The following is a 21,209-nucleotide window of genomic DNA, read 5'->3' on the forward strand; positions in this document are numbered from 1 at the left end:
CAGAGGAGATTAAATAAAAGTGAATGGTGCAACACAGCTAGTAAGCTATGATGCCTCCTGCCACTTTGGATTCTCAGTCAAAGCGTGAATTCGCAGGTCAAAGTTCAAAAATGTGCATGGATTTATCTCAAGCCCAGGAGTGAATCTATTAATGGCGGCGATTGCATTGGAATGAATTGAATTTGCACCAAAGCTTTGGTGTTTTAAAATCCTGGTGTGACCAGGCCTTGATATTGACATTAAATCATTGCAGAACAGGAAAAAAAATGCAGTATTTGTTATAGCTATTAATGGCTTTATTTTTGGAATAAATATACTGAAGTCAAAGACAATTACAAATGCCTGTGTAAAAAAAAGATTAAAAAAGTATTTACATTTTTTTTGCACAGAGCTGAATAAATGTATACATAGTATACAATGCAGCCCATGTAGGTCATAAGTTTCTTTTGCTGTACAAAGTGCAAAAGCTGATAAAAAACTAAAACTAAAAATGATAATCCAACTAACGCAGGGTCTATCCTGTAGTTGGATGTTGGATTGGACAATGTGGCCCCTTTAAGAAACAAAACAAGAATATAATGGATTACAGGATTTCATCTAGTGTGTAGAAAGAACAGCTTGGCTCAGGCTGTGGGGCCATGAACAAGGAGATCCAGGAAAACACACATTCTGTACAGCATAACATAGGGCTTGCCAGTTTTTCTTCCCTTCTCCGCTTTATCGTTTCATTGATAATAAATTATCTGTGGTAACTGTGCCAGACAGGCATGACTTAACATGGCTGAACACTATGAACTGAGAAGATAATTGTTATGGTCAAATGATAAAGGAAATGAAGAAAGCGATCAAACATGCCTCACACAGGAGGCAGGAATTGAACCCAGCATGTGTGTGCATGTGCATGCATGTGAGTATGTGTGTGTGTGTGATATCAGGCTAAGCCCATATCTCAGATGAGCAGTGCAATGTTGGGTGCAGCCTGATGAAATCACTGAGCTGGCGGCCACACCAACTGACAGGGAGCAAACCACTGGCCATTGTTTCCTGCCCTGCTTTGTTTAGTCAGATCTGTCATGAAAGCCGCCAGTGTGACTTCAGATTCTAGTTTAAACTGTTTCCATGACTGGTGCTGAGTGAGGTCTACAGAAAATCAGTGTCTACAGCGAAGGTGATTTCGCCCTAGTTTTGAAGGAGAAATGCTGGCTGCATCATTATTGTCTGATTTGGTGAACGTTTTAGGAAAAAATTAGAGTGTTTTTTATTGTAGAAATCTACCCAATCTTGTATCGACCTTGATAAACCTACAGCTTTTAACCAACAGATTTTTAAATATATATTTGGATTGGATGAACAATGCAGCAGCAGCAGCAGCACAGAAAGTATGTTAAAACAAGGCTACATCTGTACAACCACACAGATTATGTGATCTGGTTCATTTCTGAATCAATTCCAAGATTATTAAAAGATTCCCTGAAAAACCACCTAAAAGATGGCACACACATAATGTTAATCATTAAATGGATTGTCCTTCTCTGTGTGAAGTATTGTGCAGCACATGGGCATTATATTTTAGTCCTGTTTGTAAAAAGTTATGCATGTCAATCCTGGTATATTTGCTTCTTGAAAAATGAGCGAGTAATTTATTGGACAACCAGAAGACTTCACTGATCTATTTGCAAGACTCAACTAAAACTCTGAAACCTGCACAGTTCAAATATTATGACATGAAATGGGTTCCAGACTCATAAGGTAAACGAGATTGATTGCTTGCAAATATGCATTCTGTATCTGCTGACAAAATTTGATTTGACCTTCTATTATGTCATTTTGCCATCAGTTAGACCTGGATAATGTCTTTTGAAGTCAGCCAAGTGATGGCAGTGAAAAATATCTTCCAGCATTCATCCTGCGGCTTTCACTCTCCTTCCCATATTCTTTTGGTACTTCCAAGCAAGTGTCCCACGATGCAGGTGTTAAAATCTGCACCTGACTGACACGGTGTGTCTTGCAGATGGATTCAATTCAGTCCATTTAAAACATAACAAAGATTTGTAGTTTATAGATTTTAGTCACTAGCAAGGAGGCCTTAGGTTACAGAAGTCCAGCTCCTGTGGCTTGCGTAAGCCAGTGCAATGGTCCCTTGGAAGCAGATGCCCAGTTTTGGTTTTGCAGTGCAATGGTCGTCTCTTGAAGCCCTTCCCACAGGTTCTGGAGCAAGGTGACCAGTGCCCAATATGCCACTCAGGACATGGGTCTCCACAAACCCTGATGGCTGAGGGTCTTTGTGATGGATCACAGTCCAACCCCGGCTTCCCGTCTGGTCTCAGACACTGCACCATCCTCCTCTGGATCCCACTGCCGCAGGTCACTGAGCACTCGTCCCAACCTGTGGATATCCATTTCCCAAGAGTGGGATCCTCCTTGCTATAAGACTTCTTCAGGCTGTCTCCTCCCTTCTCCTTGACACTATCCTCAGCCAGGACACTGTTATGGGAGTTTACACGGCCCTCTTTCTTCAGAGCCTTGTCCTCCTTTGTCTGACGGGCAAGGTAGAAGGAGTAACGAATGCGAGGAGGCGTCAACTGGCCCGCACACAGCACCTCCACAGTCAGGGCTTCTCCCAAGGGCTTCACAGCCTGCAGGGTCTCGGAGAGGCCGGCTGTGCCACTGTAGCGCAGCAGGCTGCTCTTTACAATGATGTCCCTCTCCCCAGATGACACTACATAGTTCCCATTGAGCAGGTAATGGCCCTCACTGTTCTTCACCGCCAAATAGTTGTCATCACTCATCATTCCCTTGTAGCCTCGCTGACGGATGTCTATGTTGGCTGCGCCCACTGGCAACATGACCACAAAGTTGTAGCCGTGCCTGCAGGCCAAAACATATTACAGTCAATGAGAGCTTATAGTGGAGTGAAGTTGATAGCGCTATCATGTTGAAGTAAGAGGGAAAATATACTGACGTAAGCAATATTCTCTAAAAGCTATCCCATGTCAATGTCATTTTACTCACACAGGCTTTGTGAAGAGTCCTGACACCTTCTTGCAGCCCTTGTTATCACCTCCGCAGATTCCACACTTATCAAACTTCTTGGTGGAGCCAATTTTTCCATCACAACCAGCCTTAATGCACTTCCCTTGGACACACACTCCTGTGGAGTCTGGGGAGCATGGAGTCCCATCCACAACCTTGGAGTGTACAAACACACTTTAAGGTTAGCTTTTCATATACACTGTATGGTACAGAAATCAAAAATCTTCACAGGAAGCAAACACAATAAAGCATCCAACACACGCTGCAGTTCACATAACAGTCACTGTGAGTTTACTTTGCTTTATATCTTTATTCCAGGTTATTAAAATCCTCAAGCAGGAATTCATTTGATTGCACATAAACATTAACTGCAGATACAGACATTTTTTCATCCTAAAATGTATCATACCTTAAAGCTGACACCAAATGAACCAAACTCCAGATAAAGTTTTAAACTAAACTGTACACAGAAAGTACTGTATACTGATGTTTGGTTCAAAGTCATGACTCTGTGGTTAAAACATCCAGCTGCTCTGTGATTCAGAGCTACGTGTCCCGTGAGTGCTCTTATCTACTCCTCCTAAGCCGGTATGATGGAGTGAAGTGTGAACTGTCTCTCACTGCTGCTAAAGTTCACTCCACACTCTGCTATCTGAAAGAGCTAAACTGTCCTCCTCTCCTTCATTCCTTCCTTCACTTTTTGCACTTAGACCAGAGGGAGCTGGCTGACATATAGTCACGTTCTCCCACATGGACTCATGGTTATCTTGGCCTCATATCTCAAAATCTAACCCTAATTTATTCAGACTTTTGTCTAATCACCAATCAAATTATCTTTACCTTGGGTGCCAGGACGTAGAAGTAGCCAGTGCCGTTAGCCTTGCAGATGAGTTTACACCTGTCATCAGTAGACACTCCAGAGTACTTGGGTACCCACACCGCAGAGGGGGCAATACGGTTACTGTTGAAACTGCGGCCACTGCTCTCACACTGCTCCTCACGATACGTCTTACCTACACAGAGGGAAGGGAAGGTACAGAAGGTTTGAGGTGAGAATGCTCTAGGGGGAAAAATGTCATTGGACATAGTTGTCTGTTTTGAACGACTCGTACCTGTGTCAGGGCAGCGGTTCAGGTTGCAGGAGCGGTATTTGACCCGAACCCCTTGGCAGTATTTACCCCCATTTGACGGAACTGGGTTGTTACACTCTCTTTTAGACAGTTGGACGCCACCTCCACATGTGCGTGAGCAGGAACCGAACGGGCCCCACTTACCCCAACGGCCGTCCACCTGAAATACACAAACCAGTGGCATATATACAGAAAGTATAACAACAAAGACCTTCCTTGATCACACCCCAGGTATGGTATACTGTATGTTGATAACAAGAACTCACTCTTTGTGTGAGCCATACCTTCACATTTTGGACCTGTTTGTCAGAACAGATCCCTCGGTCGCAGACCTGTTCGTCCCCACAGTGGGTACCATCTGCCCAAGGGAAGTGCCGAGTCATACACACCAAATGGCCATTAGATTTTCCTGTGCACCACAGACGGACACATGGTGGTTGCATGAAGGGACAGGGCTTGGAGCCTTCTCCGAACGCGAGCTCACACTGACGGTTGAGGTTGTAGGATGCTCCCGGCATCACGTCAAGGAGGACCAATGGTTTCTGAGGCTGGTCGAGCAAACATTCCCCTAGAAGCGGGAGACTCAGTAAGCAACACAATGAAGCAATAAAACCTGTCATCTCTGCCATTGCCCTTGTGATTTGGGCTCTTTGAAGTGAAAGTACAGCTTGATGCAGTACATGCAGTGTATGCCACATACCACACACAGACACATACACACAAACATGCATGAGCGCCCCACACACAGCCACCCCCACCCCATCCCATCCTCATACTCTCCCTAAAAACCCACAAGCTCATCCTCTCGTTTGATCCCACCCTTGTTGCATGACTTTCAGGGAGAGGAAGTTATACTAGAATAATCATACATTTTTAGATTTGAGCTTGAAATCTTAGCTCTAAACTCTTTACCAAAATGACATGCAGATAGCAAACAGTGCAATGGTACACAGTAACCTTTCCAGGAACAGGCTAATAATAGGAAGAGTTTGACGAGCAGGTGCTTGGAAACATGAAAGATCAACGTCACTGGATGAGAAGGTTTCCAGGAGGAGGTTTTTATCACTCAGAAACACACACAGCTTCTCACCCTTATGGGGAATTTACACATCCAAAACAAGTCATTTGCACTGAGGAAAAACTGGGTTCACTTACTTTGAACTGTTTATTATGCCATTCGTGTTGCGGTGAATTCACAACAGATAATAAGGCAGTGAATGAATGAGCTGTAACTTGTGGCAAATTTGTTTCTTCCCATTTCACCGCAAATTTGGCAGAAGAAACACACTGATTAATTGATAGTACAATACTATATAAACAAGTCACTCTATACTGAATAAGCTGAACCTCACCTCTTCCTTCCTACTCGCTCTCCAATGAGCAATCATTGAAAACAACAGCCGGTATTGTGTATGTGTGTAGAAATGAACAGGTTACAAATGATTTGGGGCACAGCACTGCATGAAAACTGCCTCAAACTTGTGGCAACATGTTTTTTTTTCTCCCCTCTGCTTTTTGAAGTATGGTTTTATGACAGATGGCCAGGAGAAACCAAGTTACAACTTTGTTCGATAGAAATCACTCCCTGTCAAGTCAAAAATGTTCTTCCGTGTCTCGCTCTGGACCAGTTTGTGTTCTTTTGTTCTCAGACCATCTCTAAAATGGACACAGAAAGAAGTTTGTCTATTTGGAGTAAACCTGCATGGGAAACACTGGGCAGATACGCCTTGCTGTCCAAACCATTGTGGTGACTCTCCCCAGAACAAGCCCTCTAATTTGGGACAGATGTGGGGGCAGTTTTAAAACAAACGTTTAGCATTGCTCAGAGGCCAAGTCCTGTGGTCTGGCCTGCTTGGCAAACAATCTGCATCCAACCAAATACATTTCTTTTTGGCTTTTGCTAGTCTTTTCTATAAGCATGGTACATAAGGAGGTTAGGCAGATGTCACATTTCAAGCATAGATAGACATTAAAAAATTAATCATGCTCTCACTTGCATTTACCTCAAATGATTGTAGTCATATTGCAAATATAACTCAGAAAAAATGAAACCCAGAAAATGTCAAAAGAAGAGCCTGCTCCTGCTGCATGAAAGCCATATCTTTATCCACTGACAAACAGAACAGTGAACACATAAAGGTCTGATTATGTGAATAATACAATGAGTATGTGCTCTCCTAATGTGGTCAACACCTACCTGTATATTTGCGAAGCACTGTTGGCTAGCTCAACATCCCTTAAAAGAGCACACTACCGATATAGCATTGCACTCCTATATATGTAATTATTATAACGTTTAAAAGAAAAAGCATCAAAATCAATGCAGCAGAACCAAAGATCTCGTCTTTTTTTATTCATACATTCGTCTTCCTACTTTACCCACAATGTAACTCGCCTGCTGACAGTTCGGTCGAAGATTCAGGTGTGTCATGCTTGTAGCAGCTTATGTAGCCTCAAGCAGAGATGAGGATCGGGCTACAGAGGTCTGGTAAGCTCACTTCTTTCTAACTCCACACCCCCAGAATTTTTTTCATTTTCAGACTTGTAGTCTTCAGCCCCAACCGACGTCACCTCAAGTGACATCACTTGAAGCAATTTATCAGACTTCACGCAGCTCCCTCTGGAGCCACAAAAGGCTTTATACTACTTTTTTCACATATGCAGTAGTACTCCCCGTGACCTGTAAATAGACTTTGATGTTTAAAATTGGGTGAGTTCCCCTTTAGTAATAGTTTGTGTCTGCCCTCACTTTGGCTTCACACCTCTTCAAACACACTATGCGACTGTTTGCAGTCAAACACAGGGGTCAGGGGTCGTGGAAACTCACCGTGCCCGCTGTCCAGGAATTCTGTGATGATGGCAGCACTGCAGGGGGACCAGGGGCTGGTGCGGTTGATCTGAATGAGAGTGGGAGACATCATATGGTTGTCCTGCAGTTTCCCAAACACATCCTCACAGGCCTTCACATTGTCGTGTGGCATGTTGAACACGTGTCCTGTCGAGGGGGAATGAGATGTCAGATGTCTTTCATGAAAGCACAGATACTTTTATCTGTCATTGTTCACATGCATGCACACTACAGGAAACATTACAGTACAAATGTGTATTGAATGATGGATAGTGTTGGCAGGGCTCACCGAGCTCATGAGCAGTGGTGAAGGCTGAAGGTAAGCCGTCGTCTTCGATCACAGAGCAGCTCCTTTTGGGGTCGCACATGGTGCCAACATCCGCCATGCCAAGAGTGTCACAGGTGGAGGCTCCACACAGGTCCTTGACAAAAAACAAAATTTTGCATTGGTACAGCTGAGCGGGTCAGAGGTAAAGAAAAAGCCAGCAGAACATGACACTTAAAGAACTCCAGTTTATTACAATTTGATTCTCAATTTGTGTAGCCTTGGCCTTCATTTCTATCTGTTATGATAACATTGCACTGGGACACATCATCAGTGATGTACCCTGGGGTCATTGGGTGTTTCCGGTTCTTTCAACATCAGACACCCTAACCCAGGCGTCCCCACCAGCTGATTGGGTTTCTCCAATCACCTAGTTATTTGCTGCGATCTGGGAACATGGTGAAATTGCTAAAACAGAGTCAAGAAAACCTGATCTTTCAGGTGATCACAGCAGTTTAGCTGGATTATTTAAACCACTTTATTCAGAGGTAAAACATAAAGTAAGTGCTCCAGAAACGTCCATAATACTCCCTCACTGAACAAGAAAAATACTTGCGCACAACTAAGTACAATGAGTACAATTAAGTAACAATTAATTTGGTGAGTACATTATTAATACCAATAGAAACTATGGCCAAAACTACAAAAAATAGACCCAACAAACTGGAGTTATCCTTTAAGTTGTATTGCTGTCATTACAGTAAGATTTGTTTCCTAGAGATTGGGAAAAGATATGATAGTGTTAAGCAAGGCTTTCTACCACCCAGTCTTTAAATGTTTTTAGTGGGCAACAGTGTTTAGAGCACACCTTCATCTATGAGGTAACGTAACTATCCCCAATCACAACATTTCCATGCCAGAGCAGAGTTTCCAGATGACCTATTTCTCCACCACAAGGTTTTAAAAACCAATCTTAGCAAGTATCCATTTGGAGCTGAACCTCCTAATCACAGGCAGTAACCACCACAGAGACTCGCCCATCTGCCTGGCTCCTAAACGGCACTGTCTCTACATACCCAGAAGCACAGAAAACCAGTGGCAGTCAGCTATTACAGATAAAGCACAGCACTGGTTTAATGTCACACAGCCCCTACACTCCTCTGCTGCACTGAACGTACACATAAAACACAGTGCCAAGTGAAGACCTCGAGTGCTATGACAAATCATTCCTAGAATAAACCACAAAACCACAGTTGTTGGCCAGTGCAAATCTAGTCCAGATGTGCTCTTGTGCAGATGACATCTGAACGTTTGGGCCATTTATGAGCAAAAACTAAAAACTGCAAGACAAACTGGGGAGAAGAAACAGCCGTGTCAATGAGTTTGTTCTTAGCTATGACCTACTTCTCACATCTGTCATCTATCTTTGCATTTTTTTGGTGTGTTTCTGCAATTTCAAAACAATAAGCAAGATATCTCAGCAAAGAAATATTTCCATTTTATTATGTGCACAGATTTCAATGCATTTAACCACCATCTGGGCAGTTTGTGTTTTGGGTGCTCAGAGTTTCAGTTAGTACTGTTTAAACTAAAGATTATGAAGAGTGAAAAATAGTTCTGAGACAGCAGTAGCACAGACATGGTTTATGACATCCGGACATATTTGGGTGTACTCCTTTCTTTCTCAACCCATTATCTATCATGTAAGTAAAGGCAAACACGCTGTGAGTTAAAGTGCAACCACCCCCCTCTCTCCCAGGGGAAACATAAATACGTCAGATTTACAGTTAGATTTAGTCTTTGGGAGATTGGCTGTTCACATACAATGAATTTTCTGTGTAACTTAATGAACTGAGTAAACATTCTTTACACAACAATCATGCTGGCTATAGAGTTTAAAGACAACCGCAGTTGGTCTTTATAAAACCTACAAATTACACTGTGGGCTGGTAAACAGCAGACAATGGACGTGCCTTAAATGCCCATTGAAAGCCATGGTAAACCAAAACAACACCACTGACTAAACTGACTAATGCTGAGTCACCAAGTTATGAATCAACAGTACCTTGAGTCTGGGAGGAGTGTATTTGTCTGTATGCATGTTAAAGGCCTGAATGGCAAACGGTTTGTCAGTCAGATTTCAACAAACAAGACCTGGCAGTTTTACATGTAAGTTCATGATCACATTTGTTAGTCCTTGAAGTGTGGAGATCCTGGATGTTTTGCACATGATGTTAGCAAGCCCAAAACAATCTTGTGTATTTATTCATGAAGGGGATTGATTGAATATTATATTTATTCATAAATAAAGCTGAAATGTCTTTTTTCGTTGCATGGAAAGTGAAATGTCAATACAGGCATATATGCTGTAGGTTCCTACTTTTGTGCCTAAGAAAATGGATGGTAATAAATGAGGTGTAGAGACGCTTTGGTTGACCAATCCTGGTAAATGCAGCTGCTTCTGAAAAACGGCACTTGTTACAGTTTGTCAAACCTCTGATCAAAGCAGCTTAGGTCACTCATTCAGTCCAATATAATGTTAACTCAAACAGTGACTGAATCCCTTGACGCCTGTATTTCTGCTTTATATAGCAGATTATAGCCTCATGACTCACTGTCTGTAGGCAAGTCCAGTACAGTTAAAATGGGGTCATCTAAACTGGCTACAGTTTATAACATCAACTCTGCATGTGGAGCTTATGATCCCAAAACCTGGTAACACCCTAGATTTTGTATCTGAAGTACTTCTATGGAAAATACAGCCCATCTTTGAAGTGTCATGACCTCACCAGGAAGAGCATACTGTACATACATATAGGAGCCCTACAGAAAAAAGAATGAATGAGAGAGGAAGTGTATGACAGAGTGAAGAATGTGTTGTAAAGATGCAGCAGTGCAGGCTGACTGCAGCTGTACAGAACTGGCCCTTTGGAGCAGCTTGTTTCAGATGTGGGGCGAGCAGGTGGGGCAGAAACATGGAGGGATGTGACATGTCTGACATGCACATAAGAACCCCCCACACACACACACACACACACACACACACACATCACTCCCACCTCCCTTCATCTCTCCCTTCGGGGGCCTGTTTAATGAGGAGCATGCAAGGTAGTGGGTAGGGCTGGAAAACCCACAGCTGGAGGAAGAATGGGAACGGCTGAGAGAAACAAGACACTTCCGACTAGTGAATCCCTGAGGGCACTAACAGTCCTTAAATTTGGCAAAGTTACAGGTAAAACAAGCATTTGCTTGAGCTCTAATACGATGTGTTGTGCCATGTTAGTGACATGGCACAGTGACATTATGTTATGTTTGACTCTTTAACTCTGGTAGCGAAGGCTTTGAGACTGTCGCTGCGCCTGCAGTTGACCTTTTGACTGAAGACTGAACAATATCCAAACATTATCTTTCTCAGTAACTAAATATGTATCTGCAGGGTTGATTTGTCAGCTTTATTCCATGTCCTCGATGTAAAAATGAAATCAAAGTGGCCAGATTCCACAAGGCAGACAGTTCATCATAGATCAGTGGGTTACACACTGACCAATGAATGTGAGCAATGACTTCATCTCTGACCCTGTGTCATCTGTCAAATATTTGGGAGTGCAGAGAGGTGGGTTCCAAGTCTATAAAACAACCCTCCAAGGATCCATGAAGAGCAATCAGGACTATTGCTCTGTTCAGCTCAAGTCATTTCCTTAGTGACCAAGCCTCAGTGTCAAAGCTGTGATGGTGTTGGTGGACTGGATATGCACTAAGTGCCACAGGTGGAGAGTGTGTTTTGAGAGCAAACCAATTAACTGACCGCAGGAAGCCTGTTGTAAAGTCTACGGCATTTTGGGAACAATTTCTTCTCTTATCAAACATAAACATGCCTTGCCCATACATAGAAAAGACGGTATGGGTATTTTGTATCATTATCACTGTCGTCATTATTTTATCAAGATGAAATAAGGTATTTGCTGAGAAAAAATCATCAGATTTACGCATTTCTGTGCGTAATTACGCTCACTACATTACAACATTATTGTCTGTTACCCCAACCCTTGTAGTGTGAACTCAAATAAAGCACTTTACCTGTCTAGTGAAAAGGATTGCGGTGTCCCAGTACTCTGGATGCTTGTCGTTGTTTTTGTTCATCTTTTTTTGCCAAGTGCAAAAGTTTCGCAGCGTCATGGCTGCGTTCCCGGATACCTTGGGTCCTATGTCCTCCTCGGAAATAATCACGATCTTCACAACTACGATGCTGATGGAGTTAAGAATACTGGGGTGTTTGTAGAGCCTCGCTGCCACTGACATCAGTGTCAAGAGGTAGTGTTTTAGGTCATCTCCATGGAACTGCGCCATGGACTCGTCCGCCACCACGAGCGTCTCCACGTACCTGGGGATTGAAGCGAACCTTTTGGCTCTCCCCATCCTCTTCAGCATCGTTTCGGTCACATTGCTGTAATCTTTTAGTTGCTTATATTTCTCCAACGATTGCGCAAGCAGGATACTTATGTCGCTGTCCACTGCGCACCTAGAGGTTGAATTGGGTTTAAGGTTGTTGCTGGTTCTGCGCCGGATGATGTGCGCACTTTCTGCGCTTCTGGTGTCATTTTGCACCGGGCTGATAAAATATTCCCAGCCCTGGAAGCCAAATGCACCTTGTAAACCCCTACAGAGGCTCAAAGCAGCATAAGAATAGCGGTCAGCATTCACATAGCCGGAGTAAAAACACCGGCTCAGGTCAGTGGTGGCATCGGTGTTGGAGAGCCAGAATGCGTCTTGGTTAGAAATGGAAGGGGCAATGAAATTAGAGTCCTGGTGTAAATCGATCACCAATTCCTGCTGGAAAGCTCGTATTTTTAGGACACATTTTCCATTAAGGATATCCACGTCGTTGTCAAAATCCCTCCTGTCATGGTTGTGGTTATCCAATCTAATCGGAAAGCAAAGTTCACTTTCCATGCAACGAACAAGTTTTGAGAATGAGGCCACAAAGTAGAGGAGAAAAGTTGTTCTGATAAACATGACGATGCTTGCATTCAAAAAAGAATGCAATGATATACAGATAAAACAGAACGATATTGAATCTGCAAGCTCAATGGAAGCGGTGAGAGCCACAGATCAGGATGAAGAGCATAATCCAATGCGCAGGATTCTAAAACAATGCAGGTCGTACAAGTCCACTCAGTGCAAACTCCTCCTGGTCATGACCCATTCCCATTCTCCACCTGCGTGTGCTGAGGCGACTCCTGCCTTCTGTGGACTTTATGCATTTTCGTCATGTGTAAAAAATATGGAAACTCTATCTCTCTTTTGGAGGGGGGCAGTCTTTGGAGGCGCTCATTGGATGCGCGTCTCAGCTCAAGACTTTTTCTGCGGCCACTTGAAACTCAGCAAACAGCAGGCCTATCATCATGTCCCAACACACTGTGATGAATTGTCAGATCTCCTGCTTCCAGGACTTTGTGTGCTGAGACCCTGCCTGACTCCACATAATCGGCAGAACCCCATCAAGTCATTACTAAATTGACACTTTTGGCCACATTGCGAAGATGCAATTAATAAACACATAAAGAGCAGCACGCCAGATCAGCATAAATATGCCCCCCCCATCCCTAATTTTAATATAGGCTACTTAAGAAAGATGCTTTGATAACTTATAAAGATTGCATCTTAAATGGAACATCAGTGGGCGGCAGGAATACTGCAGATATAAGGTGAACATGGCACAAGTCACTATAATATTGCAACTGAAGTCCTTTAGAGGAACATCAGGATACTGTGATTCTTTATCAGCTTTCATGTCATGGTCAGATCTGTTTCGCTGCGTAAATCGTGTACGACATCTGGTGGACAACAAAAGAACCGGGATCCTTTATTTTAAAGACTGAGTGTAGTCTGATTATTACTCCCAGATCTAGCCTGTAATGCAATGACACAAGTGCAGAGAAGTGGTGGAAAGTAACTAAGCACATTCACTCAGTAGGCCTACTGTACTTTAAAGCAATTTTTACTGGGGTATTTCTATTTAATGCAACTTTATAGGTTACTTCTACTCCATTACATTTCAGAGGGATATATGGTACTTTTTACTCACCTCCACTAATTACTTTGCAGTTTAAAACTTTATTTACAGAACATATTATCATTCTTTAAAATGCATTGATTTCTTGTTGACTAAACTGCCCAACAGCATATGAAGTAGTTCAAATTAATTATTATTAATTATTACCTCGACCAACTACAACAGTAAAATGCAATTTACATAGGCTACATGTTAAGCAGCACTTAACACTTTCTCCACCACTGGTGCAGCTACAGTGAGAGAGGCACATGGAGACCCAGACAGGTGGAGAGAGAGTGAGAGGTTGAGAGGCAGACACCTCGAAAGAGAAATGTAAATAATCACTGTAGGCTACCTATATCTGGGGTGTGCTGAAGGTGTTTTAACCTGCACAGAAAATGTGCATAGCCATATATGTAATACATCATTGTGTGCTTTAAAATTAGTGGATCATCCATGGTGTGGCGCCCTCGGCTCTTCACATGAGGTCACTCTCCTCCAGCTAGCCGCCTGTTTTGTTTTCCGTTCTCTGCCCGTTGCCAGGAACGCAGCAGTGGTTGCTAGGCTAAGGACCCCTGCTTACGTGTTGTCTACAGAAACGCCAGTTTTGACTTTAGTATTACAATGTGAAGAAATTATTAAAATAACTGCTCGTTGTCAGAAATAAGCTACTAAACGGCCACCCATACAAATACTGAGTATATGTGTGCGGAAAGTCAAACTGTATTATGTCTTTTGTTACTTTTGTGAAACGGCAGTTAGACTTGCTCTCTGGCATGCATCGTATTTGTTGTTACCAAATCCAAAAAGTAAACTGTAGTTACCGCTCTAAACTAACATTAGCATCTACACTAGGCTACTAGTCATAACTTGGGACTTGTAAACTTTAACGTTTTGAATCCAAGCTACTGTGCTTGCACAGAAGGAATGAAACAACCGCGTGTCTACTGTCCAAAACGATAACTTACCGATGTTCACTGTCTGTCAGTTGTAACGTTAGCCTCCTGCCGTTCTCCGTCGACATGAATTTGTATCATGTTTTGGAGCTGGTGGGAGAGGGCTCGTTTGGTCGAGTTTACAAGGGAAGGAAAAGATTTACTGGCCAAGTAAGTAGTTTTGGTAGGAATAGTAGGTTTGATAGCTGTTTGAATGGTTGTTTAGTCACACCGTTTCACCGTCTGTTTATCTGTGTCCATCAGGTGGTGGCTCTGAAGTTCATGCCGAAGGTGGGTCGTTCTGAAAAGGAGCTACGAAGTCTCAAGAGGGAGATTGAGATTATGAGGGGTCTTCAACATCCAAATATTGTCCAACTTTTTGACAGCTTTGAGACGGAAACTGAGGTCTGTTTACTGTAATTTTTAAAACACAAAATGCATCTTAGTTTGCTATCACTTAGTTTATTTGATCTACCAAACTAACTAATTATCTTTACATCTGAGTTAATAATCCCATGACCATAATCCCTTTTATGTTGGTAACAGGTTGTCGTTGTAACTGAGTATGCAGAGGGTCAGCTGTTCCAGATTCTTGAGGATGATGGGAATTTGCCAGAGAGCCAGGTATTCATTTCCAGTGCAGAGTTATGCCAGACATTAGAGTTATCATGGTTTCACATGATCAACATTTGCTCACTCCTCCCTTCCTCCAAGGTCCGTGAGATTGCCTGCCAGCTGGTCTCAGCTCTGTATTACTTACACTCCCATCGCATTCTTCATCGAGACATGAAACCACAAAATATACTGCTGGGGAAAAGTGGGGTGGTGAAACTGTGTGACTTTGGGTAGGTAGATGTTGATTATTTTAAAGAAAAATTAGCTGTATTCATCATTTCAACAAAGATAAACTATGTGATGCAATCTCACTGCAGGTTTGCAAGGGCCATGAGCGTCTCCACCTTGGTGCTGACTTCTATCAAGGGAACACCTCTGTACATGTCCCCTGAGCTGGTGGAGGAGAAGCCATATGATCACACTGCGGATCTTTGGTCTCTGGGCTGCATCCTTTATGAACTCCACACGGGGGCGCCCCCGTTCTACACTAACTCCATCTTCCACCTGGTGCAGCTCATAGTGAGAGACCCAGTCAAATGGCCAGACACTATGAGCGCCAGCTGCACGGTACTTTACAGCTATGTCGTGCTGTATCATGTTTGGGTCAAAGCCAACATCTGCACTGTATAAAAATGTGATTTCAAACAAGGCAAGCTGATTGAACAGTGAAAACTTAAAGCCTTATCATTCCATTTCACAGCCAGGTGGCCCAGAGCTGTGCTTAAGGGTAGGACTGTAGCAAGGATTTTAGAAATACTGTGGCTAATACTGTGTACTTTGAGTCCAAGTACCACCCTTGCACCCCAGTGCAGATCATTTTGACCAGACGCCCAAAACAATTAACTTTAATAATTTGGAGTTTTCCTGTTCTGTCTTGGCTTAAAAGCAGTCAAATGTATCATTTGTGTTTCTTTTGTTCTCGTCAGCCTGAGTTTAAACATATATTTGTGCCAGTCTTGGTGACTGGTGTGATAAAGATTCCCCCTTGAAATAGTCACATTTAGATCCTTTGAAGATCTTCAAAAGCCATCGTGTGTAACTGTCAGCTACAGAAGATAGACTGCACTTCAGGGGCCTCAAACATTTTAGCCAAAGATACTTAGGACATGTCCCTGGTATCATCAGTGATAGCTACAGGCCTGCTAAAGGGGCCAATGGAGACAAGGCATTGGGTGTTTTGATTTATGACAAACACAACACATTGCCTTAATCACAGTGCTTATCTGATATTTCCCTTACAGAGTTTCCTGCAAGGTTTGTTGACCAAAGACCCTCAGAAGCGGTTGTCATGGCCAGACCTCCTGCACCATCCCTTTGTTGCTGATGGTGCTCTAGGTGATGCTTAAAACGCTTAATTTTAATGGAAGAATTTCAAATATGCATGACTGGTGTGTTTTAGAGATTATTCTGATGTCTGATTTGAACTGTTTTATTCCCATATTGATGTGTTGGCACAGTGTTGTCAGACACAAGTGTTTTCAGCCCTCTGACAGTCACACCCAGCCCAGACATGCTGGCGCTGAAACTTCAGCAAGTGGCGGCAAAGACCCTACTGAATGGAGAGAGCAGATTATTGCGAAAGGCCAGGGAACAGAAGGACAGCAGTAACAGAGGGAAACCAGTAGGCGGTGACAGTGCGAAAGTGAGTCACAAATTGATTTTTATTCTTAACTTAGTCATGTGGAAATTCATGGAGGAGCTTTAAGCTGTTCTGTGTACATTAGCAGAAAAAGAAGGCTGGAGTGGGAAATGAAAGGGCCAACTCTGAGATGGCAGCAGCATCCCCTAGAGCCAAGCCCCCCTCCAGTGATGTCTCTGTTACCTCAGGTCACTCGGTCATGACAGCTGCCAATCAAAGCCTCAACCCAAACAATCAAGCCTGCCTGAGTTCAAAACATAGGTGTTTATGGAAGTTCAGAATAAAAATACAATATACCACCAAAACAGACTGAGGTGTGTGTTGATGGTTATGGGCATTTCCTCTGCAGGGGTCAGATCAGCAGGGACTATGAACAGGAGTTCCCCTCTGTAGAGGTTGGGCCGCGAATAGTGCAGGGATGCAGTGAGGGCAGTCAGACCACACTGCACAGGCAGGTCAGTGTCAGCTGCTTTTTCTAGTGATAAAAAGACATTGTCCATTTAGAAAATGTGTGTTGTTCCATAATATAAAGTAGCAAGTCTACTCTGGTAATAAAGAAGAATAATGGTTGCAATCTTAAAGGAAAATGTGTCCTACAGTATCAATAATTTTTTGTTCTTTCAGGATGTTGACAGTGAGGACTATTGGGAGAAACTGGTCCAAGAATCAGATCCCAGCAGGCAGCAGAAAGAACTATTGAACCACAGTGCCATCATACCTCAACTTATATCCAAGATCCTGGCATTTAAAGCTGAGGTAATTAGGAACAATTTTCAATTGAGCATAAATTGATTATACCTCGGAACAATTTTGCATTTAGTCTCTTTTTTTGTTTTTGTTTGGTCAGCTAACAGCTGGTGTTGTTAAAGAAGCATTGCGCATTCACCAACCGCTGAAGGTCTTACGCAACCTGATTCTGACGTCTGACCTCGAGAAGTCGTACCACATCGGCCGTGAACTTGGACTACCCCATGTCCTCTTTGACCTAGTCCACGATACTGTAGAAAACTCAAATTCCATCAAGGTTATTGCTCGGGAATGGACCCATTTTCAAAAATACACTATTCCTGCAACAGTATTACTGACTTGTATTGAACTTTTTCTACTTTTTTTCCTGCTCAGCAACCGTGGAGTGTGCCAGCACTTGGAGAAATGATTCTTGTGCTCATGATCTACTGGGAGGAGCACTGTGACTGGGTGGAAGAGGAGCATAGGTATAATTATTCCTTTTCCTCACTGAAGCTGATTTTGTTGATTTGTTGAATGCTTTATGTATACAGTGAGTGACTATCATACATCACAGTCATTCAACTGTTGCAGCTCATCATCTGTTCTCTTACTGTAGACTGGAAGAGTTCACCAAGCCCTTCATCACAATTCTCAGTCAACCAAACCTTATTCCTTTGGCAGTAAGTACTCATTGAAGTTAGTATATGTATGTATGTATGTATGTATGTGTGTGTGTGTGTGTGTGTGTGTGTGTGTGTGTGTGTGTGTGTGTGTGTGTGTGTGTATATAAGTAACTGGCAATTACCTTTGTTTTTACAGTTAGCTTGCCAGTTGTATGAAACAGTTGATTTTGATTTTGTAATCTCTTCTTTAGCCTCTGGCTGCCTCTGTTTTGTCTCTGTTAACACAACACAATGTTGATGTCGAAGTTAATTTGGACAGTCTAACCTCCTTGCTGAAAAACCTGCTTTTGGACTCATATGAGGTACTGAATGTGTGTAATTTGTATATTGGGCAATCATTTGACAGTTTTTGATGCAAGTTTAAAGTGATCCACCAGTGTCACAAGTGTTACCCTCTCATCTGCCTTGTCAGCCCCAACTTTCTCTTCCTTCTGGCTGGGGACTCTGTGATGGCCTCCTGTCTTTACTCCTACACACACTCTCTGAGGTCAGATAATAACCACAATGTGATTAAAAAAATTTGACTGAATGGAAACTAGAGATAAAACGGAATTTTGCCTTTTCTTTTTTTTTCTTTTAACAGCATGAAAATGGCTCTGGATCTTCATGTTTAGATCCAGTAATGTTTCTTGATCTATGGAAAAGAATTGGCACTTCACTAGCAAGGACAACACCAGATGCAGTCTTCTGTTCAGCAAATGGTATATATATACGTATCCTATGAAGCCTGCAGTATTTAAAAACACTTGTAGTTTTTTGTAACTTATTTTTTCATTTTCTTTGTACATCAGGGCTGTATTCTTTTCTGTCTACTGCGCTGTTTGTCTTCACCAAGGATCCATACTCGTGCATTCCTCTGTTTTCTGAGTGTGAATCAAAATGTGTATACACTCTTGGCCAGCTGCTGGGCACTGACTGGTTGGTGTTCAGATTTCCTTATTAACACACTGTTTAATTTGTATCACCAATCTTAGAGCAGCACAGCTACTACGCCTGGAGCTAACAATAGCATCTTTTATACCCTACAGTCTTCATTTGTTTGCTGAAGGCAATCCTGGGAGACTTGAGCTGGATCTGAGTCGCGACAGCCTGTCCGTGTTGAGCTGCCACTTGTTGTGCTTTCCATTTGCCCTGGACCTGCCTTCACACACCATGTCCACCATTTTCCAGTTGTATGACGGTTGTGGTATTGTTGCAAGCCTCCTGCAGGTTAGGGCCTTCCCATGCTCCGATAAAGACCTCGCTGACAAACATATTTCTCTGATGCAACACAGGATAACTCTTGCAGTAGGCTCACATCAGGCCCACATTATTTTACATCTTAATGTGTCTGTACTTTTGTGAGAGCATTGTGTTGTTTGTTGTCAGCTGTTTGATCTGTGAAGAGTTGTCTGGATGATTTTGTTTTTTCGTGCTTTGGCAGGTGATTAAAACTCTTCCTCCTCCGCTACTAGAGCTGCCTCTCTCCCTGCTGAGCCGTTTGCTTCTGTGTGACCCCGACCGCTCCGTTTCCCGCCTCAGAAAAGCTGCTTGTGGTTTTTTCGCGCTACCCACGAACAGCCAGTTCATTGCCTCCAAACACGAGACTCCACTAACCAGAACTGCCAGCTCTCTACTCTCTGACTTGCTGCAGCTGGATGTGCTGTGGGATTCTGCCGCGGAGCTCCTAACTCTGTTGTCCCAAGTAGCCCGTTGTTCCCCTCGGCCTGCCCGCCTTCAGCTTCACCTGGAAGCCTCAGTGCTGCACCAGGCACTGGCTCACTCTTATGACCAGATCAGGGCTGCCACATGCAGACTTTTGGGACATTTGGATCCATTCAGGCCTCCTACACTGCGCACCCTGCAACCTGACATTTTCAAAAGCTTGATAGACTGTCTTCATGATTCCTGCATTCCTGTTCGGCGGATGGCTTGCAGAGCAGTCGGGAACTGGTTGGGATATATTGCGGCAGGGTTTATAATGGGTAGGTCCAATGGAAAGGGCAGTGACACTACAGGGTGGGCCAAAGAGAAGGAACAAAATAAACACAAGTGTTCACACATTGACGCTGTGGGAGATTTGGCTACTATAGTAAAACAGGGAGTGGTCGATGAGGAGGGGCGCAGGTGGGTGGAGGAAGCGAGGAGGACGGCGGCCATGCTCGCGCCTCTGATCACTGACCCTGATACCCTCACACGTCGTCACTGTTGTGCAGCCCTGGGAAACCTGGTAAATGTTGATGGCGCTGTTTCCTTGTTGTTGGAGGAAGACGTGTCCAGTTTACTTCTGAGAGCTGCGTGCACGGATTCTCATAATGCAGTGAGACAAGCTGCCATAGCAACCCTGCGCCTGTACAGCGAGCGGGACGCAATACGTCAGGTAACGAAAAGAGCAGGTTAAAGGAGGGCAGATGTCGATATTACAATGACTCCTTTTCTGTTTTCAGAAATTGGTTAGAAGGACCATTTTGTAATTGTTAAATGTTTTAATACAACATATTAAAGCTACAAGAGTGTATTTAGTTTCTTTAAGGAAGAAAACATTTCACACTATTTCTTTTTAATGCCTTCAAGACTTGCCTCTTAACCGTAGTATTACCTTGAGCTCATTCATTCCTATATATAAATGTGTTTACTGGTCAAAGTTCCTTGCATATTCTTTCAGGGGTTAGATATTTTGTCATACCTCCATGCATGTGTTGGCACTTTAAACTGGTATAAAACTATTTTCAAGTTAGTCACTTTCTTTTGCATTTATTTGAAGGTCCTGATATCCCTCGATGCCAGTAAGAAACTTCTTCAGGCTTCACAACATGCACCTCCACAATGTGACTATCATCAGCTCATTGGGCAGCTGCAAGTGAGTCCACAGTCCACAGTAGGAATGATAGCAGATTTAAATGCCACCTGTAAATAATTCTTCTTCCTCACAATGCAATATGACTTCCCCGTCTTAAGCAATGTGGTAGAGGACTACTGACAGTCATATCACTTTTTTTATTTTTTCTAAAGTGTCTTTAAAAAAGTGTAAGTGAACCTAATACATCGAATTAAAATGGTGCAAATAAAAAGTAACTTTTCTTAATGAAGATCTTTGTTGGCCCCACTGAAATTGTGGTTGTGTGTGTTGAAATAAAACAGTTTGTCGTTGATGTTGATCTGATGTTTCATTTCATGGCACCAGTTATTCAAACTTGAAAAGAAAAAAACAATGTAACTGTAATCGAAATTCAGCAGAAACGACGGCAGAGCTTTTTAATCCGCGAATAGACTCTTTTTACCTTCTAGGCCTCTCCCCAAT

The 21,209-nt window shown here is 43.0% G+C and overlaps 2 protein-coding genes across 5 annotated transcripts; one reads left to right on the forward strand and one right to left on the reverse strand.

Moving 5' to 3' along the window:
• Window positions 1-267: 267 nt before the first annotated feature.
• LOC122888865 (A disintegrin and metalloproteinase with thrombospondin motifs 15-like) lies at window positions 268-12,540 on the reverse strand. The gene is made up of 8 exons (XM_044223824.1): window positions 11,354-12,540; window positions 7,301-7,433; window positions 6,991-7,158; window positions 4,448-4,731; window positions 4,146-4,323; window positions 3,874-4,046; window positions 3,013-3,188; window positions 268-2,868 (listed from the first exon to the last, which is right to left on the reverse strand). Exons 1-8 carry the CDS (start codon window positions 12,287-12,289, stop codon window positions 2,073-2,075), a joined length of 2,844 nt encoding a protein of 947 aa, XP_044079759.1. The 5' UTR covers window positions 12,290-12,540; the 3' UTR covers window positions 268-2,072.
• A 1,434-nt stretch (window positions 12,541-13,974) lies between these two features.
• stk36 (serine/threonine kinase 36 (fused homolog, Drosophila)) lies at window positions 13,975-21,060 on the forward strand. Of its 4 annotated transcripts, none has more exons than XM_044223818.1 (20): window positions 13,976-14,434; window positions 14,528-14,668; window positions 14,810-14,887; window positions 14,978-15,108; window positions 15,196-15,445; window positions 16,120-16,213; window positions 16,336-16,520; window positions 16,603-16,778; window positions 16,867-16,972; window positions 17,142-17,273; window positions 17,365-17,541; window positions 17,640-17,731; window positions 17,863-17,926; window positions 18,121-18,231; window positions 18,342-18,416; window positions 18,513-18,630; window positions 18,721-18,847; window positions 18,958-19,138; window positions 19,353-20,288; window positions 20,673-21,060. In XM_044223818.1, exons 1-20 carry the CDS (start codon window positions 14,351-14,353, stop codon window positions 20,823-20,825), a joined length of 3,411 nt encoding a protein of 1,136 aa, XP_044079753.1. In that variant the 5' UTR covers window positions 13,976-14,350; the 3' UTR covers window positions 20,826-21,060. The 4 variants fall into 4 exon arrangements, with proteins under 4 accessions (XP_044079757.1, XP_044079753.1, XP_044079754.1 ...); XM_044223819.1 differs by having other exon boundaries at window positions 16,606-16,778; XM_044223822.1 differs by lacking the exon at window positions 18,121-18,231 and having other exon boundaries at window positions 13,975-14,434.
• Window positions 21,061-21,209: the final 149 nt, after the last annotated feature.

The sequence above is a fragment of the Siniperca chuatsi genome, linkage group LG14 (assembly GCF_020085105.1).
Source record: "Siniperca chuatsi isolate FFG_IHB_CAS linkage group LG14, ASM2008510v1, whole genome shotgun sequence".
Classification (NCBI taxonomy): Eukaryota; Metazoa; Chordata; class Actinopteri; order Centrarchiformes; family Sinipercidae; genus Siniperca; species Siniperca chuatsi.

What these genes read in the sequence shown, in the direction of transcription:
- LOC122888865 (XM_044223824.1), bottom strand. Translation starts at nt 12,289, where the DNA reads ATGTTTATCAGAACAACTTTTCTCCTCTACTTTGTGGCCTCATTCTCA. An exon ending in CACCACTGCTCATGAGCTCG is followed by an intron (nt 7,159 to 7,300) that starts GTGAGCCCTGCC and finishes CCCCCTCGACAG; the next exon opens with GACACGTGTTCAACATGCCA. An exon ending in GGACTCTTCACAAAGCCTGT is followed by an intron (nt 2,869 to 3,012) that starts GTGAGTAAAATG and finishes TTTGGCCTGCAG; the next exon opens with GCACGGCTACAACTTTGTGG.
- stk36 (XM_044223818.1), top strand. Translation starts at nt 14,351, where the DNA reads ATGAATTTGTATCATGTTTTGGAGCTGGTGGGAGAGGGCTCGTTTGGT. An exon ending in TGTTGCTGATGGTGCTCTAG is followed by an intron (nt 16,214 to 16,335) that starts GTGATGCTTAAA and finishes GTGTTGGCACAG; the next exon opens with TGTTGTCAGACACAAGTGTT. An exon ending in TTGTTGCAAGCCTCCTGCAG is followed by an intron (nt 19,139 to 19,352) that starts GTTAGGGCCTTC and finishes GTGCTTTGGCAG; the next exon opens with GTGATTAAAACTCTTCCTCC.